The sequence below is a fragment of the Rhinolophus sinicus genome, linkage group LG02, assembly GCF_036562045.2.
Source record: "Rhinolophus sinicus isolate RSC01 linkage group LG02, ASM3656204v1, whole genome shotgun sequence".
Taxonomy (NCBI): domain Eukaryota; kingdom Metazoa; phylum Chordata; class Mammalia; order Chiroptera; family Rhinolophidae; genus Rhinolophus; species Rhinolophus sinicus.
The window spans coordinates 194,459,390-194,486,023 of NC_133752.1; the positions used below are offsets into that span (position 1 = coordinate 194,459,390).

Below are 26,634 nucleotides of genomic sequence, written 5' to 3' on the forward strand. Positions count from 1 at the left end.
ATTCTTTCTTTCATTCAATATACTGTGTATCCAGCTGTTGGAGATTCAGTGGGGAAGAAATGGGCTCCTGGGCCAAGTTCAGCTCAGAGGGGTTGGAGGAAGAACAGAGAGAAAAAGAATTTAATGCTCTCAGGAAATCACAAGAGCCTTATCATTATAAGATTCATTAACTTTTAATTCTCACAACTGCTGTAAAAGGTAGGGGCTATCATTATCATTATCTAATTTATCTCATTATCAAATGATTCTCGTTTATCTCATTATCTCATTTTGCCTTATCAAAGGCAGAGAAGTTAAGTACATCATTCAAGATCACACAGCTGGGGGCGGATGGGTGGCTCAGTTGGTTAGGGTGCGAACTTGGGGCAACAGGGCTGCTGGTTCGATTCCCACATGGGCCAGCGATCTGTGCCCTCCACAACTAGAATGAAACTCGATGAGCTGCCACTGAGCTCCCAGGTGGCCAGATGGCTCAGTTGGTTGGAGTGTGTGCTCTCAACCACAAGGTTGATGGTTCGACTCCCACAAGGGATGGTGGGCTACACCCCCTGCAACTAGCAATGGCAACTGGACCTGGAGCTGAGCTGTGCCCTCCACAACTAAAAATAAAAATCACACAGCTGGTAAGTGGGATTCAAGTAGGAGTCAAGCTCCAGAGCCCACAATCTTAATCTCTGGGCTGTTTCGCCAAGACATTAGCTCAAGGGCAGCAAAGGGAAGCCTTAGAAGGTTAGAACCAGAAATGACACAGTGACACATCAGCTAGATGGACAGTGGATGGGAAGGGGCTGGAGTGGAGACAAGAAGACCAGGGAGGAAGTTATTGGGTGACCCTGTAAGAGAAGACCCCTAGCAAGTCTGGTAGCCCTGGATAGTGAAGTCGGGCAGAGTCCAGAGGCGTTCAGGGGGTGGTCTCACCGATAGGGTGGAATACCTGGGCATGGAAGTAAGAGAAGCCAATGCCTGAGGGCTTTAGCCACTGGCTGGGTGGTGAACCTTTAACAGAGAAGGGAAACTGGAGGAGGGCCAGACTGGGGGATGGGGCCAGAATCACACAGCTCAGTGTTTGGGGTTCCCAGGCTTTTCTAATGGTGTTCAGCTCACAGGATTGCAACAGTGATTTGTTGGCACGTTTGGTTTCCTCATTACTAAAAACAGGGACTAGGCTTCATTAATTCTCTGCGTCATTCCATAAAAGATTGGAGGTGGCTTAGAAAAACACACAAAGACTTATTTAGTCTGCAAGTTCCTTGGCGGCAGAGGACTTCTCTGTCATATCCCTTCACATCCTCTGGGCCTAGCCCTGTGCTTGGCAAATGGTCAGGGCTTGTAAATGTGTTATTCACATGAACAAAAGGATAGCAAAATAATTGCTAAGAGTGTAGGAGTGAGGGAGAAACAAGGAAACTAATCCAGGAGGAGGCGGAGAGTCAAGTGTGGTTAAGCGCCTGGAGTTCCCACGCCACAGCACGGGGGCTGAGCCTCCGTGAGGAAGCCAATGGACCTCTCAGTGCCTCAGCGGCCACTCTGTAAAATGAAGATAATAATAGAACTGAGCTCAAACGATTGTCCATCAGTGGGGGACTGGATAAAAAAAATATACAGTATATCACTATGAAGCCATAAAAAGAATGAGAAAGCTCTTTGTGTATTGATGTAGAATGATATTCAGGACATGTTTGTTAAGTATCAAAATGTGAGGCACAGAGCAGCGTGTATAGGATGTTACCATTTGTGTCAAAAAGGGAGAAAAATAATGTGTGTGTGTGTGTGTTGGGGATGGTGTTGGTGTGTGTGTGTGTGTGTTTGTGGGCACGTACGTGCTCTGTGAGAGGTTGTCTCCAGGGTGAGGGGTGGGAAAGGGACACTGGTAGAAGGAAGAATTTTTAACCAAACACAATTTGGAATCTTTGATGTTTGGGATCATGGGAATATATTACCTATTCAAAAATGAATAAAATTTAAATTAAAAAAGCAATTCAGAGTTTTCACACCTTTTTAAAAAATCGTCTTTCGTCCCCCTTTTCCTCCAGCTCGTGCCCCATATTTTACTCCCTTTAACCAGCAAAACCGCTTGAAGGAGTCATCTGCGCTTGCTATTTCCAAATCCTCTTGTCCTCTCTTCAACCTGCTCCAGTCAGGTGTGGGGCCCTACCTGTCAACGCAAACTGCTTTCTCAAGGTCACTAATGGCCTCCTCCACGTTTCCAGTCCAGTGGAAATTCTCAGTCCTCGTGGGCAGCATTTGGCCCCACTGCTCACTCCCTCCTTCTTCACACGCGGTTTCCACGTGGCTTGTAAGAGCCCACGCTCCCCAGGTTCTCCTCCCACCTCACAGACTCCTCTCCCCACCTCTAAATGTGGGCGGCCTAGCATTTATTGCCTTCTGACATATGACATAGCTACTTAGGTTGCTTTATTGCCTCTCCCTCTGCTTGACTGTGAGCGCCATGGAGACAGGGGTGTTGTCAGTTCTGTTCACTGTTGATTCCCCGGGGCCAGGCACACAATAAGCTCAGGATAAATATTTCTTGGATGATTAAAAGAAAGGATGAAAAGAAAAAATTTGCCCTGAGATATGAGTGGTCCTGTAAACTTAACGGTAGTAGAAGAAGAATTTGGCTCTAAGCGTTCCAATTTCCAATATGGAAACTAACCAGGTGTTCGGGGTACATCCAGATTTCCTTGATTCTCAGCTCTCAGAAGATTTTTCTCCAGGTTCTCACGGAATGAAGCCTCTGAGGAATGGAAGGATGCCCTTGACAGTGTCTGAACAGGCCCAGGAATTGTTCTCATTTGGGCACTTTTAAAATGCTCCTCCATAGAGGCAAAAGCACAGCTGAAGTGCCATTACGAACGATGATTCTAGAAGGGACCTAAATGAAGGGTCCCAGGATGTCACTCTCTAGTCTGGCTTGAGCCAAAACAAAGGGCAGAAAGTCAACAGGTATTTGTTGGGGCTACTGTGCATAAGGCCCCGTGTAGGGGAGGGGGACCAACAGGAAACAGATTTGGGAGATCATTTCAGGCACCATCAAGAACTATCTCATGGATAATATGATAGCGCGTGACCAGGATGGCTGCTGTAGCCAGGACGATCAGCGACGGCCTCTCTCAGAAGGTGAGGATAGAGGTAAGCTCCAGGTGTTGAGAAGGCTGGAGACCCAGGGCCCAGGATGTTTAGGAGTGTGCGTGGGTGGACAGATGGCTGAAGGAGGCCAGGCTCATAGCCCATCCCAGCCCTTTATCTGCTGGGGGTCAGCCTGGCTGCTCCAGTCTCAGGTCCTGAGGTCAGGGGATAGGAGAGGCTGGCTGTGGGCCAAGGACCCCCTCACCCCATCACAGAGAGCTCCTCTCAGTGGCTTAAGGGGATCCAAGCAGCTACAACACAAGGAGACCCTCATCCATGGGCCAGAGGGCAGGCTCCTGCCCCAGGACCCAGGCAAGGGGACCCCTCTGTGCTCTGTCCTCCTCCTGTCCACACTGATTATTACCCTGGACGAGGCTGCCAGGCTGCCAGCGACACTAAAGGCAGGGCACGTTGCACCCCCCATCTCATTTCAGATGTTGCCAGGCCCCCCAACCCTACACGATGTGGCCCCTGCCCTTTTCATTCCCTGCTCCAGCCACATCAGTGACCTCAAGTTCCTTGAAATGCAGAGTTCTTACCTGCCTCTAGGAGTTCACTCATGCTGTTCCCTCTTTGGGAAACTCTCTTCCCTGCTTATTACAAGGCTGGCTCCTTCTCACTCTTTGGGCTTAGCTTACAGGGCCCCTTCTCAGAGCTCTTCTCTTAGCCCTCCCTCTATCTTAGCAGACGGACGCAGCCCTGCTAGTCTCCTTGATCTCACCCTGCTTGTTTGTTGTCTTTAAATGTGTGATTATACATTTATTTGTTTGTGTACTTGGTATTATGTCTCTTCCTAGATGAGACATGCGCTTTATAAACTCAAGGAGTGTGTCCGTCTTGTTCACTGCTGTATTCGAGCCTAGACCATCTGGCACATAGTAAGTAGTCAATAAATATTGTCACATGCATAAATAAATGAACAGATGACGTGGTTAGAGCTGCAGAAAAAGACCTTCTCTGGCAAAAGGGCAGTAGTCGGATTGGAGAAGACAGCTAGGGGGCAGGGAGAGAAGAAAGGACCACTCTAACTTACTAGGCAAAATCCTTCATGCAGGCTGGAGATGAGGGCCGCAGGGGAGGGGATGGGCACCCAGGGAATTGAAAAGACATTTCAAAGGCAGTGTGGTGTAGCAGAAAGGATAAGAGTAAGAGTGCAAGGAAGCCAGAATTGCTGCATTTTCATCCCAGCGCCATTAGCAGCTGTGTGGTGCTGGGCAAGTTTCTTAACATCTCTGTGCCTGAATTGCCACATCTGTCAAGTGGCACCAACACCTTAGGAATCTATATACCATAAAGAGAATTGTGAATTCAAAGCCATGGTGGTCCAGGACTGGCCCCCATTGGTGGGCTGACAGTCAATAACAGAGTAGGAATTATAATTCACATGTAATCAGTGGTATTCAGGGGCTGCTCAGCTCTGATCCATCTCTTTAGCTTCTCCAAGACGAGGGAGGCTTTCTAGGAGATGAGCTTTTGAATTCTCAGCTTTTCACAAAAAATAGCCTCCACACAGAGACCCTGGTTGGAAGCAGACTATTTCTTTGTTCCTCAGCTGCTGGTGGGTGGGTAGGTGGTGCCACCACGGTCTGCTCGTTTCCTGAATGAACAGCTGTGCCCTCTCCTCACTGTCGAGAATAATCATAACACTACTTCAAACCTCGGCCCAGCCTCCTTCATTCATGGCTCTCGGCTGCCTGGCAGCCCCAGCACATGTTCACCGGCCGGCCAGCTGGGGCCTCAGAGAACGGAGGCTGGAGTGAAAGGGGGGCAGGTCCTATCCGTGCCCTGGACTCATTCACAGCCGACCAGGCCTCAGCCTCTGCAGAACTGGCCTTCCCTGCCTCCTGGTCTTCAGTCTCATATGCTACCTCTCCCTTCCCTACTCCCTCCGGCCACAACAGCCTCCTTCCTCTTCCTCTGGCACACCAAAACTCACCCCTCTCTGAGAACCTTCCGACCAATCCCCCCACCCCCCTTTATCACAATGTTTTCTCTCTAGATTCTGGCAAGGCTGGCTCCTTCTTGTCACTCAGGACTCAGCTTAAACATCATCACCTCAGAGAAGTCCTCCCTGGCCACTCCCCTCTGCTGGCCTATCGGTTGGTAATTCATCCCTAGGCCACCAACAGCCAATGCTCCACCAGCTCAGGAGCCATGGGTAGAAGAGCTGGCCTTGGCATTGAGATTCCAGCCCAAGTACTGGTACCGGTTCTGACCAGCTGGGCCTGGGCCAGGGGTCCTGTGGACCACGAGAGAGGAGAAGAGACTCCCCAGGTGAGCGCCCGGAGGCAGCTCCCAGCAGAGGGGGTAGTGGGTGGTGGGCAGGGAAAATCGCAGGTGTCCCCCACAGCCCAGACCTTCTACCCGAGTGTGAAAATCAGGGGTTTGGAGCCTGGGGCTCAGGTCCATGCTCCGTCACTCAGTCACTTCTGAGCCAGGTGACTCGGTGGAACCCCACCACCTCTCCCAGCCGGTTTCCTCATCCAGGTAGACCTCACAGACTTGTTATAAGAAGCAGATGAGACGATGTCTGCAAGGGCACTTTGAAAACTGTTATTATCTTTGAAAGAGAGGTGGCCATAGAAGGAAAAGGAAGGTTTAAAGGGTTTGTGGGGGCGTTGGATGCCCTGGATTCAAATACCCCTCTAACCAGACAATGAACGCAGGCGTGACTTCTCTTGTCTGAGACTCTTTTCCTCACCAGCAAATAGGGAGGATGGTGATCAAGTATTGGACGCTTGTGAGTTTTAAATTAGGGCAAAGCAGGTTGCCTCACAGGTGGGATGCCCTCAATGTATCTTACGTGCTATTTTTATTCGTTATTTGTATCTTTTTTTGATTGTCTCTTTTTTAACTCTCCCCTCCTTTGCATTTTAATAAGACTTCTTTTAAAAATGCCAGCCTGCCTCACTAGTACTGAGGGTATCTGAGGGAAAGCCTTCCTTCTTTCCAAGCTGAGGTTGAGAAGAAGGAACCAGAAGAAGGAGAAATCCCTTTGTGGAGACCTCCTCCAGACAGCCTGGGGCTTATACACGTATTACACTTGAACCTCCAGCAGCCCTCTCTTCCCTCTTTTACAGACGAAGTTGTGGAGGGTCAGAGTCGTAAGAGACTTGCCCAAGATCACAGTGTGGAAATGCTAGAGCTGAGATTCACATCCGGTCTTGTCTGTTGTGAAACCTGGGCTCTCTCCAGGAGAGGTGATTGTCCAGCCTAAGAGACTCCCAGGCCTGTGTATGTGTGTGTGTGCGCGCGCGCGTGCGTGTGTGTGTGTGTGTGTGTGTGTGTGTGTGTGTGTGTGTGTAGCAAGCTTAAATCACTCTCTTAGAGTCCTCTTCAATTCAGTAGAAATATCTCAGGGGTCTACTGTGGACGAGACAGAGAAAGACATGACATCTTGTGACTTACCCAAGTTCATTCATGCACAAGGATCTCAGAGCCAAGTGAGGGACAGACCTGAGTACAATGTCAGTGCTAATGGAGGGCAGGGGACACTCTGAGGGTCCCTGGGAACCTGACTCAGCCCACCCTTGTGTGGAACACCCTCTGGGTAGGACCCTTTCTGATGTGGCCTCCATTCTCCCGGACTCACCCCCATTCCTGCATCCCCCAAGTACATTCACACACACTCATGAACTCAGTCACCACCCCACTTGCTCTCTAATTGCCAGGAATGCAGGCTGTCCCCAGCTCTTCCTCCCCTGCATTCCTCAGCAGCTACTCCCACCTGGCAGGGCAAATTATACCCTGGCCTGGCAATAAAAGCCACTTTCCAAAAAAAGAAGCTTTAGGGCCCTGAGAGACGCAGCTAACTCTCTCACCCAGCCCGTGCCTGACGTGGGAGGTAGTGTCTGGGCCCCGTGTCCCTTTAAGCAGGGAGTACAAATTCCCATCCCAGTCCCTCCCTCCTGTCTTCCTGACGTCAGGAGGAAGGCGTGTGTGAGTGAGTGAGTGAGGGGCCTGAGGTGCCGCATGCACACACACACACACACACACACACACACACACACACGCACAACACGCGGTCTTACACACAGCACATCTTTCAGACCATCCTTTCTCCCAGCTCTGAGCACCCGAGAGGCAGAGTGCTGAAGCCGGCTGCAGAAGGCAGTCCCTGACCTCAGCTGCCAAGGAGAGGTAAGGGGCTAGATGGGGGCCTGAAGCCACACCAGCCCTAGAAACTGGCTACGGCAGGGGTGAAGGACGGAGGTATGATATGGGGGGCAAGAGAGGGGGCTGGGAAAGTGGGCACCTCCCCCAGGACTGGCCCAGCCCAGTTCAGTTTACAGAGGGGATGTAGAAGGATGTGTAGATGAGCCCACCTGGCCCGCCCGCCCTCTGCCTGGCCCCCAAGGGAAGCTGAGGCTGTGTGGCTCCGTGTGAGACAGCGCGTGTGTCTGCGTGTGTGTATGTCTGGGACTTGTGTCTGGCTCAAGAGGCAGAGAACAGCAGACACCTGCCAAGCTGCAGCCTCCTGTCTGGGAAGCAGGGGGAGAGAAATGACTAGAATGATCGAGCTCCCGCCAGAGTGCAGCAGGAGCTTAATGGGCCTTTTCCCAGGGGAATCCAAATGGGGCTGGGGAGGGATGGTCATGGGCAGACAGTCGGATCTGGAGCAGCCGTCTTATCCTGACTGTATTTCTTCTCCAGTGTGATGGGAATAATTGTGTTAATTGGCTTGGAGAGGTGGCTCCACGCTATTATTTTCCCTTCAGAGCCACCATACCCATAGCTTTTGCCTCTCCCAAGGGCACTTGTCTCCCCTGCCTGGTCTGGCTCTGACCTCCACCTTTGCTGGGGTGCAGTCGCTGTAAGGGCAAAGGTGACAAGGCAGAGGCTGCTGGTCCCCTTGCAGTGGGATGAAGGGACAGGGGCAGCCTTGGCTTGCACCGAGTCCCTCAGTGGCCTGACCCTGGCACAGGGAGTCCAGGCAGAGGTAAGGGGTGATGCTGGCACCCACAGGGGAGACAGCAGGCTCCTGCCAAGCTGCCAGCCTACAGGCTCTTCCCAGGGAGAGGGGAGGGGGATGCAGAGCCAGAACAATAATAAATACAGAGTGTGAACTGCTGCATCTGCTGGGCTGGGGGAAGGGAGGCGGAAGTACGCCCGGTGGGGGGTGGGCAACCTCTGAGAGCCTGGCACCATGCCCGCCTGGATATGCTCCAGTAGAGGCCTCTCCCTGGGAAGGGGCTATCTCCAGCCCCCTGGGAGATGGGGAGCCAGTTCCCCAAAACTGACCCCATCCCAGAGGCCTCTGTGTCCTCCAAATTATAGATGCTTCCTCCCTCCAGCCTTCGCCCTACTGTTTCCTTGAAGTCTTTTCCAAAACACCTGTTTTCCCAGACCTGCCCCGCCCCTCAGGATCTGTCTGCCCCACCCTCCAAGAAAAAGGACGGGTGTCAGCACAGCTTGGCCACAGAGGCGTCTTCTTGGCCTGGAGACAGATGGATGGGCAATGTTCACAGATTCCCGCTGGCCACGGAGGGGGGCTCCCTAAGGGGTGCTGAGGGGGTCCCACACAGCTGGCTGGTGGGGAGGTGACACCTCCAGGCTGGTCTGGAGGTAGATCCCCAAGAGTGGCACCAGCAGAGGGCACCCGGACCCTGTGGGAAGAGGGCTTGGGGCAGTTTGGACATTTGTCCATGCATAGCAGCAAGATGGGGGGCAAAAAGCAGTGAGGGGCTCTTTCCCACCCCAAAACCAGTGAAATGATGGTCACCAGGATGAGTGGCACAGTGCGCTGAAAAGGTCAAGGGCTTCGGGGTCAGGCTGATTTGAGTTCAAGCTCAGCCACTCTACATGGTACTTTGACCAGTCTGTGCCTCTCTTTAGGGGGACTCTGAGTGGGAAGGTGACTTGCCCAGGGTCACACAGCCTAACAGAGCTGGGATGTAAGCGTGGCTGTCAAGGCACCCATCTGGCATCCCCACCCCCACTGACGCCAAGGACAACCCCAGGCCTTAATCACAGCAGCCCCCTAGGGTAGCGTGGGCACATGACAAGGAGGAGAATTAAACGCTTTCAATTAAACTCGAGTATTGGCTGGGGCAGCCCCCCTACACACACACACACACACACACACACACACACAGAGAGGCTGTGTGTGGTGGGGGAGAAGAACCCGGTTTAATTAGGTCACCTCCAGCTGCTGGAGCAGCTTCAGCGCTGATGTATTTTAAGGAGCATCTGGGAGGCTGGGGTGGGGGAGGGGCTGGGGAAGTGCCAGCTTCTGTCTGGTGGTCTTGAGGCTGTTTCCTCTCCCTCTTGGGGCCACCATAGACCAGACCCCAACATTCAGAAAGCTTTTCCACTGTCATCCTGTATTCTCTGTCCTTCCATTTTTAGGCTACCATATCCTTTCCTCCCCGTCTTCTTCTCCACAATGGGGGCTTAGGCTGGGACAGTTTTTTGAGGGGGAGTTGTTTTTAAGCTTGCCCGAGTAGGCAAGTGACTCACCCAAGGTCATGGTCTGAGTCAGCACAAAGCCATAAACAGAGCTCCAACCCTGCCTTCCCAGTTTTTCCACACCCCTTCCCCTTCCTCATCCAGGAGAGAGTGGGAGTACTCAGGGATTTGCTGCTTCTCCCTCCCCTCCTCCTGCCAGCGGGTACGTTCCTACACCCCCCAAACATCCCCAGGGTGTGGAAGTGCTGCTCTTGACCAGTTGTGTGACCCTAGCAAGTCTCTTCACCTCTCTGAGCCTCAGTTTACTCTTCTGAAGAATGGGGATAATAATGGTAATTATCGCAGTGTTGCTGTGAGGACTAAATGAGGAAGTGGGGCAAAGGGCTTGGCAGCCTACTTGGCACATGGTCGATAATCGATAGTGGTAGCCATGACTTGAATCAGAACTCCCTACATTGTGTTCTAGTCATCTGTCTGTCCCCCCACTGGACTTAGGGCCCTCTAAGGGCCGGCTGTCTCCTCACGTGTGCGTTGTCTCACTGCCTGGCACTCGGTTTTCTTTCAGTTGTGCATGTGTTTTTGACAACTTCAGAGGACAGTTGGACTGACCCTCATTAGTCATCTGGGCCAGTGGCAATTCATGTAGCCGTGGAGAAAACTGAGGCCCAGAGAGGGGCAGGTGCTTGCCCCAGCTCACACAGCACCAGAGGGTTGAGCCAGCTTGTTTTCCCTGATATGCCCAAAAGGAGATGTTACTTGCATGGTCAAGAGAGGGCTGTGACAGCCATTTCCTGCCCTGTCCTTTTAGGGGGAGCTGAGAATTGGAGGAGCCTCAGCACCAGAGCACGGTCACCTGCTGACAGGGCTGAGTCACAGTCCCATGGCTCTATAACACTGCATCACCAGGGCCTCCCTCAGGTTATCTCCCAACAGCCCTGAAATCCTGGTCCTTTTATCTGCAGAATCGCTAGTGAGCTGGAGTTTGGCCTTTGTGCAGGGAAATGAAGAGGAGCTTGGCTGGAGGGTTAGAGCCAAAACACATGGCCAGAGAGTTGCCCACTGACAGCGCCTCTGCTCCTTCCACAGCTGCGACAGGGTGCTCTGATTAGCCCTGTTTGACAGGAGAGGAAACTGAGGCTCAAGAAGGGAGGGTCACCCAGCTAGGGCACTGGAGATAGAGTCAGGATTCAACCCCGGGCCGTCTGGGCGCCCAGCTGTCCTCTCAGCCTGACCGCTAGTTCTGAAGGGCATTATTCCGAGCAGGAGATGCCCCCAGACAGGCACACTCAGGCCTTTGGGGGCTGGGCTTTAGGTCTGCTTGAGTTGAAACAAATGTTCTACAAACACATCTGTTTCTCTGCTCTTAGAGGAGTTTATTTTCCCCAATAGTTTCTCGGGGAAGGTTGTTTCAGGACAACTCCAGCCTCATCTTGGCTGAACTAGAAACAGAATTTATCTGCACAGGAAGAGTCCTGCTCACCTTCAGGCAAATCTGGGTTCTGTTACTTAACCTGCTGTGTGACCTTGGACAACTCATGTAACCTCTCTGATCGTCAGCTTCCTCATCTGTAAAATGGAAACAATTCTTATTTCAACATTTCAGGGCAACTGGGAGGTTGAAAAATAATCTCTGTAAAGACTTTTGCACTGTGTATGGCATTCAGACAATAAAAGCCCCATCTTCACTTACGCTTTTCTACAGCAACGCTGTGGAGAAAGGATCTGGACTGGAGGCTTGCTCTGCATCCCTTTGTTTCCTTTCCCCTGGTCTCTTAGGCTGCTGAGCATTGTGCAGCTCCTTCCAGTCCAGGGCTCTGGCAGGGCCCAGACAGGGAAAGACTGTCCAAGGTCACAGAAAAAGTCAGTAGCAATGTAGGGTCTGAACCCAGGTCTCCTGACTTCCCACTCCAGGCTGCAGAGTCAGATTGCCCTGGTTCAAGTCCTGGCCCACATATTAATTACTGTGTGGCCTTGAGTGAGTGACTTGGCCTTTCTGAGCCTGTTTTCTCATCTGCAAAATGGGGTAATAATAGCACTAGCCTTAAGGGGCTGGTGTAGGAATTTAACAAAAGGAGATGCTATGAAGCGTGGGGCAGGGATCTAGTGGGTGGGTGAGAGATAGGAGGCAGGAAAATGGAGAGTGAAGGGTGGGCTTGGCTCTCCTTCCCCCGCTCCCTCCCCTCCATGCCCAATTCAGCAGCCCTGTCAGGGAGGAGAACCTCTCACCCAGCACCTACTCAGTGCTTCCCACATTCCATCCCATTTCCTCCTCCTAGGAGCTCTCACCTGAGGGAGTCTTGTAATCCCAGTTTCCAGAAGAGTTAGGAGATAGGGGGAGAGGCCAGAGTAGCACCGTGGAAGCTGTCTCATCTGCCCCTTCTGTCCCAAGGCCAACTGACGGCTTATCTTCTGAGGGCGTCCCCTGGCGTGAGAGATGTAGCGTGGAAGCAGCCTCCGCAGAGTCCTGTGGGGGCTGGACACTGCTGGTCCATTTTGGGGAGCCCATTTTTGGGAGGGGAAGGAAGAGAGCTGCCCTCCTATCAAGGCTAACCCTGCATAATCAGTATCTTTCCCTCTTTCCACACATGGGAACCACGCTCACTAGACCTTGGGTTGGGAGGAGGCCAGACTGGCCAGAACCCGGCCCAGCTCAGCTGCATCTCCAGGGTAACCACTGTGGGCTGCCTCTGCCCCTCCCTCACCTCCTCTCCCCTCTACCTCCTATGACCTCCCAGCACTGGCTGTCACCGCCAAGCGCAATTACCAGGCCTGGGAAAACTGTGCAGTGGGCAGGCCAGGGCCGCCTTGCTTCCTGGAGAGAGGGAGGCAGAGCGTCTGTCCCTACCACCTGCCACCCACACCCAGGTGGAGAAGGGGTGAGGAGTGTGCTGCAGGGCCCAGCAGCTCTGCTTTCCTGGCTGTGTCCTCTTGGGGGGCCTGCTGCCTGTCTTCCTTTTTGGCAACAGCTTCGTTAGGATATAATTCCCGTACCACTAATTCACCTGCTTAAAAGGTGGACAAGTCAGTGCTTTTTGACATAGTCACAGAGTTGTGTGACATCACCACAGTCAAAGTTAGAACATTTTCATCACCCCAAAAAGAAACTCTGTGCTCGTTAGAAGTCATTCTCCATTTACCCTCCCCCCGCCCCTGTAACCACTAATCTGCTTTCTGTTTCTACGGACTGGCCTGTTCTGGCCATTTCACGTGAATGGAATCATGCACTGCGTGGTCTTTGGTGAGACTTCTTCCACTAGCATAATGATTTCAAGGTTCGTCTATGTTGTAGTACGTGTCGGTATTTTATTCTATTTTTCCAGCTGAATAATATTCCACTATACAGCTGTACCGTTTTGCTTATCCATTTTACCCATTAATGGACCTTTGGGTTGTTTCCACTTTCTGGCTGTTATGAAGAACACTGCCGTGAACATTCATGTGCAAGTTTTTATGTGATTGCTTCCCATCCTGAAGCTTCTGTTTCTTTCCCTCTAAAATGGGGATAAAAATGCCAAAGCTGGCCCATCCCTGCCTCCTGGCTCAGGGAGAAAAGCCCCACATCAGCTTGAGGGGGTTTTGGGGGGCCATGAGGGGCCATGAGGGGTCCATAGGGGCAATTCTCACTCCCCTCCAGCTCTCCTGACTGGAGGGGGACATGTGAGGGGCTGCTGGGAAGGAGGGAGTCTGCACGTCCACCCCCAGCGATGGCAGAGCCAGCTCATCATCTTGACCCAGCAATATCCTACTTGCTGTGTGACCTTGAACGGCGGCAGGAGACCTGCTCCAGTGATGGGTGTTGAACAGATGACTCCTTGCTGTTCCATTCGTGCGATGTTTTGGGGCGTCCTGGGCTCTAGACTCCTGAGAAGTCTTAAACTTTTCTCTGGATACTCCAGACTATCGCTGACCACTTTACCCGGCCCCCGGAGTTAGAGAATTGAACTTGAAACTGGAAGGACTTTGAGGTTAGTCTTAGCTTGGACCACCAACAAAATACCACAGACGGTGGGGCTTAAACGACAGACATTTATTCTCACAGTTTTGGAGACTAGAAGTCCAAGATCAAGGTGCCAGCAGGGTTTGGTCGTGGTGAGAGCCCTTCTGCTTTGCAGACAGCCCTCTTGCTGTGTCCTCACAGGGCAGGGAAAAAGGACCAAGCTCTCCAGGGTCTCTTCTAAGGACACTAATACCATCATGGGGCCCCGCCCGCTGACCTCATCTGAACCTAGTTACCTTCCAAAGGCCCCTCTCTAAATATCAACACAGTGCGTGGGGGGGGGGGCGGGGGGAGTAGGGCATCAACATATACATTTTAGGGTAACACAACAGCCCATAGCAAGATTATATGACTGTTTTGTCTTTCTGGTGAGGACACTGAGTCAGGGAAGGGCCATGCGTGGCTTGATGATGCTGTGAGATGTGGCAGGCAGGCCCAGCCCTCCAGACTTGGGCCGTGTCCAGAAGCTGCCCACCCTGGGCTACACTCACCTCTACCTCTCTCTTCTCTTTTCAGACGGAGCCTGTGGCTGGTGAGGCCGCCGAGCAGGGCCAGGCCGGGCCCTGCCCGCAAGGACGCCAAAGCCCGTCACCGGCCCCTGTGCCCGGGAGCCCACCAGGCTCTCCTGCTGGCCCCACCATGACTTCAGAGTCCACATCGCCCCCGGTCGTGCCCCCGCTCCACTCCCCCAAGTCCCCTGTCTGGCCCACCTTCCCCTTCCACCGGGAGGGCAGCAGGGTCTGGGAGCGGGGCGGTGTCTCATCTCGGGACCTGCCCAGTCCCCTGCCCACCAAACGGACCAGGACATACTCAGCGTGAGTACCTGCTTCTTGCCCAGGCCCCAGGGGTCTTTCCCCAGGATAGGGCTCCAGCCTCGTCCTTCTCTAACCCCTGTTGTCCTCTCCTAGGACAGGGGAGCTGGGTATGGACTTTCCAGTAACTGCTAGTGTTCATTCATTCATTCATTCATTCATTCATTCATTCTACAAAGATTCATTGAGCTGCTGACCAAGGGGATCCAGTTATGAATAAGACAAAGTGTCAGCCCACAAGCTGTATACAATCTAGAGGGAATTTGTCCATCATTCTCTGCCCTTGACAGGGTTGGGGCTGAGGCCCCAGCATTGGGCGTTAGGGAAGATGATGTCTTAGCTGGGATTGGAAGACACATCAGGTAAAGGAGGAAGTTGGAAGATGGAACAGCCTGGGCCAAAATGGAGGCATGGGGTTGTTCTTTGGAGTAGGGTGGGCAAGCTGGATGGAGACCAGCCCTGGGCCTTTGGGGTCGGTTACTGGGGGGGCTCAAATGGGGGAGAAGTTTTGTGGGAGCCACAGGGAGACTGAGTTGGCTTGGCCAAAGGAGTTTTTTGATGCAAGTGCTGATCATAACCCTGTGTTCAACCGAAGGCCAGGCACAGAGCAGATGCTTAATAAACAATGAATGAATGGGTGCGTGACAAACCAGTGAATAGGATACCACTGCTTTAGGAGACAGTGAGGAGGGGAAGGTGCTATATATTGAGGGGCACTGTCTGGGAGTCAGGAGACCCACTTGCTGTGCGCGCTGGAAGAGCCAGTTCCCCTCTCTGGGCCTCAGTCTGCTTATCTGTCAAATGGGATGGTGAGGACTGAGCTAGCATAACAGTGGTTTCTGGCCTGGGGAGGCTTCCCCACAGCCCTGAGGCAGGCTCTGCAGGCAGGGCCCAGGAGGGCCGTGTGGGTCCAGGGAGGGGGCCCCAGGCCACAGCTCCAATCCCCTACCCTATTCTCAGGACAGCCCGTGCCTCGGCTGGCCCCGTGTTCAAGGGCGTCTGTAAGCAGTTCTCACGCTCACAGGGCCACGGCTTCATCACCCCCGAGAACGGGTCCGAGGACATCTTCGTGCACGTATCAGAGTGAGTCCTGTCCCTGGCGCTCCGTCCCACCTTCCTGTTCTTGGCTGGGCCCTGCTGCAGTGTCTTAGCCATGCCTCAAGGAGGGCCTCCCCAGGCCTCTCCTCACTAGCTGAGGTCCACGTTCCTGGCATCTTTCTCCTCCTCCTCTCATAGGGGCTGGGGATACATGGGAGGAGGAGGGATGGGGCCAGGTGGGCTGGGGGTACTCGGACCACAGGAGCCCCGGGAACCACTGGCTGGGCCCTGGGATCCTATCTTGGCATCAGGAGGTTAAGAGGCTTCTGTAAAGCTTTAGGGACCTCCCCACGCCCTTTCACATCTCAATCCCCAAACAACACAGAGAGGAGGGGACTGTTTATGATCCCCATTTTACAGATTAGACGGCTGAGGCTCTAAGAAGGCTAGGCCACAGCGGGTGTCTGGGGAGTGGGGCCTGCTGCTGGGCTGACGCTCCTCTCCTGCCCACCAGCATCGAGGGGGAGTACGTGCCGGTGGAGGGCGACGAGGTGACCTATAAGATGTGTCCCATCCCGCCCAAGAACCAGAAGTTCCAGGCTGTGGAGGTGGTGCTCACCCAGTTGGCCCCACACACTCCCCACGAGACGTGGTCTGGCCAGGTCGTGGGCTCCTAGGCTGGGCGGCGAGCCCCCCAGGGTGGACGGGTGGCAGCTGGCTCCGTGCCCCACTGGGCAGCCTCAGTGTGCACGTGTCTCTCTGTGCTTGTGGCTATGAGCGTTTGCCTCCATCCAGCCCCGTGACCTGTGACTATTGTGTAAGCTGGACCAAGGGGGAGGCCACCAGACCTGCCTTCTCTGCTTGTCCACTCTCTCCTTCCTTCCCTCCCTGCCACATGGGCACAGGGTCCTGTCGCCCTCCTGCTCACCCATCTGTGTGTCCATTGAGCCTCTGAGGGCCTGCGTCAGGCCTGGGGCTGGGAGTCAGGAAGCATTGGGGGACCCTGCCTGAACAAGCTAGCTCCCCTGCCTTTGCCTGAGGCCCTGGCCCCCGGGCCAGGCCCTGCTCATGTTACGCACACCTCCCATCCTGGACCGGAGTCTCCCACTGTGGCCTGGATCCCACCCTCAGAAGCCAGGCCAGTGAGCACTTTGAGGGGTGCCTCCCAGCCTCTGGCATGGGAAGAGGGCTAAAGGTGGGGGTAGGCAGGCCTGTCCTCCATGCCACGGCCCTTCCTCCCTTCCTCCTTTCCTTTCTTCCTTCCTCCCTTCCTATCCTCCCCTCAGCACACACTAAAGAGGCAGGAAAGGGGCCTGAGGGCAGAAGGCGGTTTGGGGGCTCGTGTTGCTGGCCACAGTCCCCAGTCACCAGCCTGGCAATGGCTCTGTGAACCCCAAACTGAGGCTGCATCTCCTCCCTGGGCCATGCTGCCTCCACGTCCCAAGGAAGTGTGGGTCTGTGGAGGGGTGGGGACGCGTCTCCTCCAGCTTAGATAGAGTCCTACTGCTGTTCTGCCAGTGCCCAGCCATGATGGCTGCTGAGGACCTAGTGACGGACATGGCCCTCAGGTAGGGCCAGGCTGGGCACCACAGGAATGGCCCTTAGCCTGGGAGGCCACTAGCCCTGCAGCCCCCCCTTGCTGGACCCTCTTCCCAAAGCCGTGGGACGGCGGCTCCCGCTGGCCCCCCAGCCAGTGGCTGAGCTGTGGTCCCTGTGTTGTCTGTCCCTAAAGGTATGTGTGTTGTGTACATTCACTCTGGGGTGGGGGTTGGCCTGGCCTGGGGGGCCTCCCCTCCACCCCCACCCTCACTCCCTTCCAGAGCATATCATCTGATGGGGGAGAGAGAGGTGTTTCAAGGGAGGGCCTGCCAGGACAGTAACCCTTAGGAGACGCAGTCTGTGAGTAAACGGGGGCTCAAATGCCCAGGATGAGGTGGTCAATGACTGTCTAGGATCCCCAGTCCTGAAGGTACCCCAAGACCCCAGGGCACAGATCATCTGGGTATGTGTTCCACCCTCGCCCTCAGTTCCCACCACAGGGGCTGGGAGCATAGAACTGCTGAGATGTGTTGGCCAGCCCCCCAAACTGAGAATGGCTCAGCCTGACACCCCACTCTGAGCTGTGGCTACTCTGGCAAGGCTTGAGGCCTTTCCCCTAAGGAATAAGGAATCCCTGGCCTCCATGGTAGAAGGCTTATTGGTGCAGGTTAACTCTTGGCAGTCCCCCAAGACACTCATCCTGTGAGTAGACCCCCATTTTCAGGCACTAGCCAGGGGCAGGATGTGGGAACATCACGCCTGATGGCACCTGTGGTGGCAGAAAAGCAGCACTGCTCCTCTGACTCATGGCCCTGCAGTGTCCAGTCAGAAACCCCCCAACCACCTGAACCCCCCCATCCTTCCTAACACTGGCAATAAACCCTCAACTGTGACTCAGCCTGGCCCACAGCTGCCTCTGTCTGTTTCGGCCCTGGGGGAAGGAGCTGGGGAAGGACACCCCAAACCAGCCCTTGTTTGGGGTTTCAATGGCCCACCCTCCTTGACTGCATCAAAGACTTCCTGAGCCACCTGGGGCAAGTCCCTGTCTCCTGTGCCTGTTTCCTTATCTGCAAAGTGGTGGCTGGAACAGCACCTGTGACGGAGACCAACTATCCATTCAGACAGAAATGACCGTCATACCTTGTACCGGGAACTTTAATGTTTGTGATCAAGTTCTTGCAAATATGCACCTTCACCACTGCTCTGCACCCCGTCTGGGACAGGCAGGCAGGGCGGGCTCTGTCTCATTCCAACGCTCACACATGCCTCCTCCCAGCGTAGACAGAAACCCATTCTGTTCAGAGTACAAGCAGCAGCTGTAGTCAGCGCCATGGAGGTGAAGGACGACGAACCCAGCCCCCCAGGAGCTCACCGCTGGACGGGCGTCCACACAGACCCTGGCCCCATCAAGGTGGGCCTTGCAGCAGGTAATGTGAGGCAGGTGTCCTGGGCCAGAGGAGGAGGGGCCCTGGCACCCCACCCAAAACCCAGGCCAGGGGCTCTCTTTAGGCCTGGGCGGAGGTCTCTGGAAGTCCCACTCATGCCTCGTGGGCTGTCTCCGGGAAAAAGATCTCGCGGCATCGCTGCACTGTGTCCTGAGGGGAGACCACGCTGTGGCCCACAGTCCGGGGGTCGGCGAAGATCTCAAAGTCGTTCCCACCCTGCACACAGAAAGGGCAGAGAAGGCACATACACAGGTGGTACCTGGACAAGGCTCCCAGGGTCGGGGGCCAGCACCACCGGGGCACGGGGTCCTCTCCCCACACTGGCTCCTGTAGAGCTGTCCCTCCTCCTGTCCCCTCAGAACCGCCAGAAAGACCCCTTTCTTGGCCTTCACTAGTTCTGCCCTGACTTGAGGGGACATGGGGCAAGTGTCCAGCCAGCTCTGGGCTCCAGCTGTCCAAAATGTGCAATGGGGCTGGTGAAGCACTGGCTGTCTCCCAGGTCTCTTCCTGGCCTTGACCTGGGCCTGACTTGGGGTGGGAGGAACCTGGGTGGAGCCCACTCACAGGGCTGGTCTCATTCCCAAAGAAGTGGATGGTGTCGAAGCTGTCCTGGTCCAGGCTGTCCAGGCAGTAGCGCTTGTCCCAGCCCTCAGGGAAGACGTCAAAGCTGATCATGCCTCCTGCGGGGCGGACAGAGGCCAGCAGAGTGGCATTCAACAACCTGAGTGCCTACTGAGTGCCAGGCACAATGCATGGCATGGACTCGGGGTCCTCACGGGAGCTACGATCCAGGTGGGAGACCAGGCGGTAAACAGACCAGGCCAGCTCAGTGGGGCGGGGGAAGGGACGCTCCCCAGCCAGCTTGGTCAGGGGAGACCTCTCTAAGGATACGACACAGAGCTGAGACCTGAGCCAGAGTGGCGATGGCCAGGGAGTGGAATTCCAGGCCCTGTGAGCACAGTCCCCAAGGCAGGGGAGGGCGTGGTGTCCCAGGGACAGGTCCTGGGTGTTATAAGGAAAGTGAGGAGCCTCTGGAGGACTCTGGGCAGGGTGTGACATGGTCTGTTTTTCAGTAAGGATCTCTCTGGACACTGGGGAATGGACTGTGGGGTGAGGTGGCAGAGGGAGACAGCTGCGTTAGTTAGCAGATGGAGCCCGGGATGAGGCTGCTGGCAGCGGAGGTGTAAGCACTGGTCAGATTCCAGAAGCGTTCTGCACACAGGACCCTGGGACTTCCTTGTAGGCTGGACATGAGACAGGGTGAGGGAGAAAACTCAAGGGAGACACTTCAGATTTTGGCCTGAGCAACTGGGTGGGTGGTGGGCTGTTGAGTGGGTTTAGGTGGGCAAGACCGGGGGGCCCGAATACTGGGGGGTCCTGTCTGTTTGGGCTCAGCCTCCCCTGAGGGCTAGGAGGAGTTTCTGGGGAGTGCAGCCTGGCCTTGGCAGTGAGGTCCCAGGGTGGGCTCTTGTGCAGGCCTCTTAGGCCCTCCTTGGGGTGGACGTACCTCGGGAGAACCTCAGCCCTTTGCCAGCAAACTCAGTTTTCAGGGCTTCCACGAACTTCTCCCGGATCTTCTCCTTCTGTAGGAGGGAAGGGAGCAGACTGAGGCTCAGAGGGCTGCTGTGTGCCAGCCCTGTGCTGGGCACACAATTTGTGTGAGCTCAGTAAGTCTTCCAGGTGGATATCATGCCCCTCACTTGACAGGTGGGAAACAAGCTCAGAGGGGCTGCACCTGTTCCAAGTCACCTAGTCTCTGTGGCAGGGCCAGGGCCTGAAGCCAGGTCTGTGCATGAACTCGATGCCAGATCCTGCCAGTGGGGATGTGGGCGGGGTCTGAAGACCACCTTGGCGTAGAGGCTTGGGGAGGAAGGTTGGGGATGGGGCAGTCTAAGCCCCAAGTCACGAGTCCATCTCAGGATAGGGCTCAGCCCCGTCAGCTCTGCCCAGCGCAACAATGCAAACCACGGCTCTGGCACCAGCAAGGAGTGTGAGGAGCCGAGAGCATATGAAGACCTGTGAATGAGTGGATGCTCAGAGAGGTCAGCAGGAAGCCAGGCACGGCCGTAGCACGAGCACACAATGCCCAGCGGTGCCCAGACCCCACCCCTTGGCAGGACCATGCAAGTCTGTAGCATATCTACAAAGATGGAGTAAGGAAACGTTCACTCACTAGCCTGAGGATCCCTAGCCTGGCCCTGCTGGGGCCACAGAGGGGAATAGCCATGCTGGGCCTGGGGGGATAGACTTGGCACGGCTGTGGCCGAGGCACGTGGGGCAGTCCCCGCGTGGCCAAAGCAGTGCTGAGAGCTCGGAAGGATGATCAGCTCACAGAGAGCCTAGAGGCCCGGTCGGGGAGTCTGGACACCCCCTGGGGACCAAAAGCTACGGAGGATTTCGGAGCACGGGAGCAGAGTGCCCAGTACTACGTTTTAGTCGGAGTTGGGTGGGACTGGAATGGAAAGGAAGGCAGGTGGTGGCCAGCGGTTGGGTGCCTGGAGAAGTGGTCTAGGGAGGACATGAGCGCTAAGGCCACATATGACCCAGCCTGACAGATAAAGGCAGGCTGCCGGCGTTCCAGGCCTCGCTGCTGTGTGACCATGGGCAAGTCACCTAACTTCTCTGAATAAATGTTCCCACATGGCCCAGGATGGCTGTACCTCCTGTGTCTGGAGAACCAGACTGGTCACTGGACAGCCCCATGGGCCATGTCCAGCTTCAGCTGGGACCAGCACTGTGACCTCAAGCTGTGGCCGGGGTCTCAAGTTCAAATATTTGCCCTGTAACCAATTCCCTATGTGACCCTGGGTCAAGTCACTTCCCCTCTCTGAGCCTGAGTTTCCTCATTCATAAAATGGGGATTACACCACCGAGTTCATCCATTTAGAAAGTATTTCTAGAGCACATGCTATGTGCCAGGCATGTGCTGGGTATAGGGGATTCGGTGGTGAACAGCCACAGAAATCCCTGCCCTTAAAGAGCTTACAGCTTGGGTGGGGGAGCCAGACAATAACCAGGATTTAAAAAACTGGTGATGCAATGTGTTAGGAAGGTAGTGATGACTGCTTGGGGAGAAATCAGAGGAGCAGGAGGCGCAATGGTAAATGTAATGCTTGGGGAAAGTCCCACTGAGAAGGTGACATTTGAGCCCACGTGAAGGAGGTGAGAGGACATATCACGTCGGAGGGCAGCAGGCACAGCCCTAAGTGGCAGACTGCCTGCTATCTTTAGAATCAGCAAAGAGGACATGGCCAGAATAGTGAGCGAAAGGGGTGGTGGGGGGAGGAGAAGGCCAGGTCAGAGAGGACAGGGACGGGCCAGCATGAAAAGGCTTGGACGGATGGACTCACTCCATCCCTGAAAAGGAGGGGGCGGGCTGTGAGGATGACAAGTAAAATGCAAGTCAAGGTGGAGCAGGGGCAACACATCCAAAGGCCGGAGGGACCTTGGTATGTCCCAAGCACAGACAGAAAGAAGGCTGACGAGGTGGGCCTGAGCCAGGCAGATCCCCCAGGGCTCAGGGCACCACGGCAGGAGGCTGCGATGTTGTCCAGTTGGCAAGGGGAGCCACGGAAGGACTGGCAGCAGGGAGTGGACAGGGCAGATGTGCTTTGGCACTGCTGGAGAACAGACTGGCAGAGTTTTAAGGTGGCAGCAGGGGAGACACATACACAGGTGCATAGATTTGAGACCAACCCTGGAGGCTGAATCAAAAGGAGTGACTGTTGGAGCCTATGCGGGTGGGAAGGTAGAAAGGATGCCAAGGGGTTGGCTTAAGCAAGTAGGTGGTTGGCGGTACCCATCACCAGGGGAGGGAAACCAGCGGTGTTGGAAAGATGCACCCATGCCCCCAACCATAGCACATGGCAGGTCCAAAAGGGTATTGGTTCTATCAGAACCCCCCCCCCAATCCATTTCACTGATGAGAAAATAAAGGCTCAGAGAGGTTGAGTGCCTGAGGTCCTATAGCCTAAGGTTGCACAGCTGGTGGCACCTTGTCCAGTTCCGAAAACTCGATTCGCTCCTCCAGGGTGCAGCTCCGGCCGATGGGCGAGATGTTCAGCATGCCATTCCGGAACTCGATGAAGGTCCCACTGGGGGTGATGGGGGTGGGAGGGGCGGTGGGGAGCCAGAGAGAAGGACAATGGCCCTGAATTCAATCCAGTCCGTCTGGACTTCACAGGGAACAGGAATCCACCCACCAATAAGTCTGGGCCCGGCATCTCCAGGTCCCCTTGGAGACAGCCCTCCCTTTCCTCCTCAGGCCCAGCACTGGGAGGAGGAAACAACACAAGGCTGGATGGGGTCTCACCGCTTCTTCGGCAATCTCAGTAGGGCCATGTAGCGGAGGCAGAAGTTGATCAAATCCTGCAGCAGCTCCTCCCCGAGGTGGTTCTGGATGGTCTGGGTGAGGAACACAGGGCATGTGGTGTGTATGGACAGAGGTACCCATGGAATGTCTCACTGTGGAAAAGTAGCCTGGGCTAAGGCCCCGGGGGCCACTGACCTGTTTGGAAAGCAGTCGTCCATGCTTATACTGCACTGTCCCGTTCTCGGCAAACACGTAATCAAACTTCTCAATGACTTCAGGGATACATAGAGGCCAAGGGAGAAAGAGACAGCATGAGACCGGGTACCCAGAGCCAAGGAGCGAGATGATGCCCACACTCCTTGGTTTGGCCTTCAAAGCCCATTTGTTCCATCCCAAACCTGCTTGTGTAGCCTCCTCACTTCCTGCAGCTTTGGTTTTTTCCGAACAAGCAGACAAGCCTGTCATACTTCTGGGCCTTTGCTTGCGTAGGTGCCTCTGCCTGGAATGCCCTCCATCTTTCCTTTCCTCCCCCGCCACTCCTCCAAGATCCCCAGCTCCCTCCTCTGGAAGCCGTCCGGGACTCCTCAGCAGAGGGCGTCATTTCTGCTCTGTGCTCCCACAGCCCCTCTGGACACCAGCTTCCCTTTTGTTTTACAACTTCCATCACTGTGTTGTTAAGGCTGGTTGCATGGGGCAGTTTTCAGCTCCGGATGCCAAGAAGTGGCTGGATTGGGCAGGAGTGGGGAGGCCCAGGGAACACAGCCAGGAGGCTGCTGCAGGGTTCAGGTGGGAGGTGATCACCTGGACAATGGTGGGGCAGTGGAGATGGAGACAGGACACACGGGAAATATTTCGGGACTGGCTGATGGAATGAACAAAGGGGTGGGACAAAGGGAAATTCAAGGAAGTTTCTCGTTTGAGGAGCTGGAGACATTTTGCCTGGAGCTGAGATCAAGAACTCAGTCAGCTGAGACAGGGGTTGTGGGTCCAAAAATTTCCTGGGTGACTTCAGAATCTTCCCTTTGTTAAATGGGATAATCATTTAATACACCCCAAGCTTGGTGTGAGGATTACATGAAAGGAAGTTCACACATGGTCATTTTCAGTACTGATTATGCCCATTTTAAAGATGAAGAAATCGAGGCCCAGCAGGGAGAACTGAGATGTATTCTATGTAAGGGCAGGATCCTGCTGTTCCAAAGCCCGGCACAGTGCCAAGCACATGATAGGTGCTCACTAAATGGTTACTGAATCAGCGAGAGAAAGAAACATCTGGCTGTTCCCTCTACTTGCTTTGCTCCACAGAAGCAGGACCGGGTCTTTGAAGGCCCATGGGTCCAGGGATCTCCCGAACTCCCCACCTCCCACTACCACCCCAACTCCTACCTTCATCCCCCTCTCCCAGCTGCTCAGCAATCTTGGAGTAGTCTGAGCCGCCCACCACACCGATCTGCACTCGACTTCGCAGCTTCTGCAGGAAGGCAGCCACCTCAGGGTCAATTTTCTGCAGCGGGCAGAGATGCACAGGACTGGCTATGCACATATCTGGGATCTCCGCTCACCCCTCACTGGGTGCTCAGGACCCAGGATATTCACCTGGATCTGAGGCCGTTCAAGGTGTAGAGCCCAGATCTTAAACAATTAGATGCACTTGGGTTCATACTCTGGCTCAAGTCCCTCCATAGCAGGATGACCTTGAGCAAATTGCTTTGCCTTTCTTTGCCTTCTTTGTCCCATCTATAAAATGGGGATCACAGTAGTACCAGCTGGAGTGTGGGGGCGTTACTGTTAGGATTAAATGAAAATGAACAAACAATGATCCAGTGACTGACCATGTGAAAAGATTCCCCACCAAGGAAATGTAAACGAATGAGTTATAATCCATGTTTCCAAACATTCAGATATTCAAAGATGACACTATCAAGAGTGGATGACAATGTAGAGGAAGCAGGCACTCTCAAATGCTGCTGGTGAGAGTGAAAATTGGTACAGCCGTTTTGGAAGATAATTTAGCAAGAGCTATTAAAACTTAAAATGCACGTGTCCCATCACCCAGAATTTCCACTTCTCTTGCCCATGAGTATATGGGGGTTCATTGGGGTATGGTTTATAATAATGGGAAACTGCAAACAACTTAAATGCTTGTCAATCAGAGAATGGCACATACCTGCTCTGAAATACAATCCTGTGGTTACACAGAATAAGGCAGGCCTGTACTCCAATACGGGTGAGTCCTAAAACATGCTAATTGACAAAAGTAAGTTGCAGGAAGGCATGCACAGGATGATGTATGATACCACTTATTTTTTAAAAAGCCTCAGAAGACACTGCTTAATATTTCCTCTGGGCAAACAGATCCAGACAAAGGTCTTGAAGGAAGCCACATGACAGGCAACCAGGTTATTTGGGGGTGGGGTGGGATCCTGACATAATCAGAAGGGACTTGAGCTTTCTGTTATGTTTTCATTCTTTACAAGAGAATGCATTCATGACTACGTGTCTAATTAAAAATTAACTTTTAGAAAGCACTAAGGACAGGGCCTGGCAATAACATTGGTGGGTAGCATTAACACACTATTCTTGTACAGGCTGTTGGGTCAGTGGTGCAAAGAGTGGAGGGAAATGGTTGGGGCTGTTCTTAGACTCTGCCACCCTCCCTTCACTGTCATCTTTTTTCCATCCCTGAGGACCCTGGGAGCTGCTGCCAGGCAGGGTGGCCTGATTCCTCCCAATGCCCCCAGGGTTCAAGCCAGGGCCCACCGGAGGGGAGAGGATGGGATTGCAGAACCTAAGAGGGGAAGCTAAGACCTGTGTTCCCATCAGCCTCTGCGCTGCAACCCAGCCCTACTGGTTCCCTGCTCTAGGAGATTCCTGTTGGTCTTTGTGACCCCAAACTGTAGGGCAGAGTACACTCAGGGGCAGCAAGAAAGAGGCCTGCTTATCCAAGCAACCAACTAGTGAGGGTGGGTCTGGAGGCTCATCCAGGGTGAGATCCGAAAGGAGAAAAACTGGGTGTGGAGCAGAGGTTGGAGGATCAACACCTGTGAGGTGCCTTTAGATTCTAAAGTTTAGAAGAACTGCACTCCCACCCTCCCAGTGCCACAATATCCCCAATTCGACCAGTTTAGGCCTGAGAACTCTCACCTCGAGGTGGGCGGAGTCCATACTCAACAGAAAAGGTACAGTAGCCCTCCCTCCCTCCTTCCACCGGTAGGGGTAGAAGAGGGGCTCAAGAAACTAGACCCAGGCCCAGGCCTGCAAAGGTCCGGTGGGATGGCTCCGAGGTTCCCCGGCCCCCACCAGATGGCGACTCTGACGTTTGGGTGCGCTCAGGGGTTCCCAGTTTGGAACCTGGGTTCAGATGCCAGTTTCGGGATACTGGTGCGTCCTAGGGCAGAACTGGGTGGACTGGGAGCTCCGGCTGGGGTGGTAGGGGCGTCCCTGAGCAAGGCCTTGGCGTGTGGAAGCCTGGCGGAGGGATAGGAATGGAAGGTAGGCCCCCGCTTGCAGCCTCCTCCCTCCAGAATTCGACTCAGCTCCGATGCTTCCGTGCAGAACGTGGGCACAGACGCTTCGGGGTTGTGACGTGGGCGTCCGGGTGCCCATCATTCCCAGCGGTCGGCCCCTGGGTGTCAGGGGCCGGGTACTGCTGCATCCCACACTCAGTCTCGGGGATACGGGTCACGCCGCCGCAGTCCCCACCTTAGGCCTCCGGGTGTCCGCGTGACATTCCCCACCGGGGATTCCGAATGTCGAAGCCCTACCTGGCGAGCCGGCGTGAGGGTCCCGTCCACATCAAACAGGCAGAGGACGCGCTCCTTCCTGCGGGCGCCCTCAGCGGTCACAGCCATGTCTGCAGCTCCGCGAGCCCGGCGGAGTTCGCTGGAAGTGGCCGGGGAGCAGCGTCGCGAAGACACTGATAGGGCGGGGTCTGGGAGAGGCGGGGTCCGCGGG

At 54.6% G+C, this 26,634-nt stretch overlaps 2 protein-coding genes and 1 long non-coding RNA gene across 5 annotated transcripts; 1 reads left to right on the top strand and 2 right to left on the bottom strand.

Moving 5' to 3' along the window:
* Positions 1–7,050: 7,050 nt before the first annotated feature.
* Positions 7,051–17,820, top strand: CSDC2 (cold shock domain containing C2). Of its 2 annotated transcripts, XM_019734570.2 has the most exons (5): positions 7,051–7,269; positions 13,434–13,502; positions 14,051–14,349; positions 15,307–15,429; positions 15,899–17,820. In XM_019734570.2, exons 3-5 carry the CDS (start codon positions 14,174–14,176, stop codon positions 16,059–16,061), a joined length of 462 nt encoding a protein of 153 aa, XP_019590129.1. In that variant the 5' UTR covers positions 7,051–7,269; positions 13,434–13,502; positions 14,051–14,173; the 3' UTR covers positions 16,062–17,820. The 2 variants fall into 2 exon arrangements, with proteins under 2 accessions (XP_019590129.1, XP_019590128.1); XM_019734569.2 differs by lacking the exon at positions 13,434–13,502.
* Positions 10,845–12,646, bottom strand: LOC141568850 (uncharacterized). The gene is made up of 3 exons (XR_012492082.1): positions 11,824–12,646; positions 11,228–11,376; positions 10,845–11,103 (listed from the first exon to the last, which is right to left on the bottom strand). It is a non-coding gene; the product is annotated as an uncharacterized LOC141568850 (long non-coding RNA).
* A 240-nt stretch (positions 17,821–18,060) lies between the features above and the next one.
* Positions 18,061–26,634, bottom strand: PMM1 (phosphomannomutase 1). 2 transcript variants are annotated; one of them, XM_019734549.2, is made up of 8 exons: positions 26,445–26,634; positions 24,067–24,151; positions 22,876–22,952; positions 22,681–22,772; positions 22,363–22,462; positions 19,876–19,951; positions 18,933–19,048; positions 18,061–18,584 (listed from the first exon to the last, which is right to left on the bottom strand). In XM_019734549.2, exons 1-8 carry the CDS (start codon positions 26,529–26,531, stop codon positions 18,462–18,464), a joined length of 756 nt encoding a protein of 251 aa, XP_019590108.1. In that variant the 5' UTR covers positions 26,532–26,634; the 3' UTR covers positions 18,061–18,461. The 2 variants fall into 2 exon arrangements, with proteins under 2 accessions (XP_019590108.1, XP_019590107.1); XM_019734548.2 differs by having other exon boundaries at positions 24,067–24,184; positions 26,445–26,631.

What these genes read in the sequence shown, in the direction of transcription:
- CSDC2 (XM_019734570.2), top strand. Translation starts at nt 14,174, where the DNA reads ATGACTTCAGAGTCCACATCGCCCCCGGTCGTGCCCCCGCTCCACTCC. An exon ending in CGGACCAGGACATACTCAGC is followed by an intron (nt 14,350 to 15,306) that starts GTGAGTACCTGC and finishes CCCTATTCTCAG; the next exon opens with GACAGCCCGTGCCTCGGCTG. An exon ending in ATCTTCGTGCACGTATCAGA is followed by an intron (nt 15,430 to 15,898) that starts GTGAGTCCTGTC and finishes CCTGCCCACCAG; the next exon opens with CATCGAGGGGGAGTACGTGC.
- PMM1 (XM_019734548.2), bottom strand. Translation starts at nt 26,531, where the DNA reads ATGGCTGTGACCGCTGAGGGCGCCCGCAGGAAGGAGCGCGTCCTCTGC. An exon ending in AGTTTTCGGAACTGGACAAG is followed by an intron (nt 19,952 to 22,362) that starts GTGCCACCAGCT and finishes TCCCTCCTACAG; the next exon opens with AAGGAGAAGATCCGGGAGAA. An exon ending in AGGGCTGAGGTTCTCCCGAG is followed by an intron (nt 19,049 to 19,875) that starts GTACGTCCACCC and finishes TCCGCCCCGCAG; the next exon opens with GAGGCATGATCAGCTTTGAC.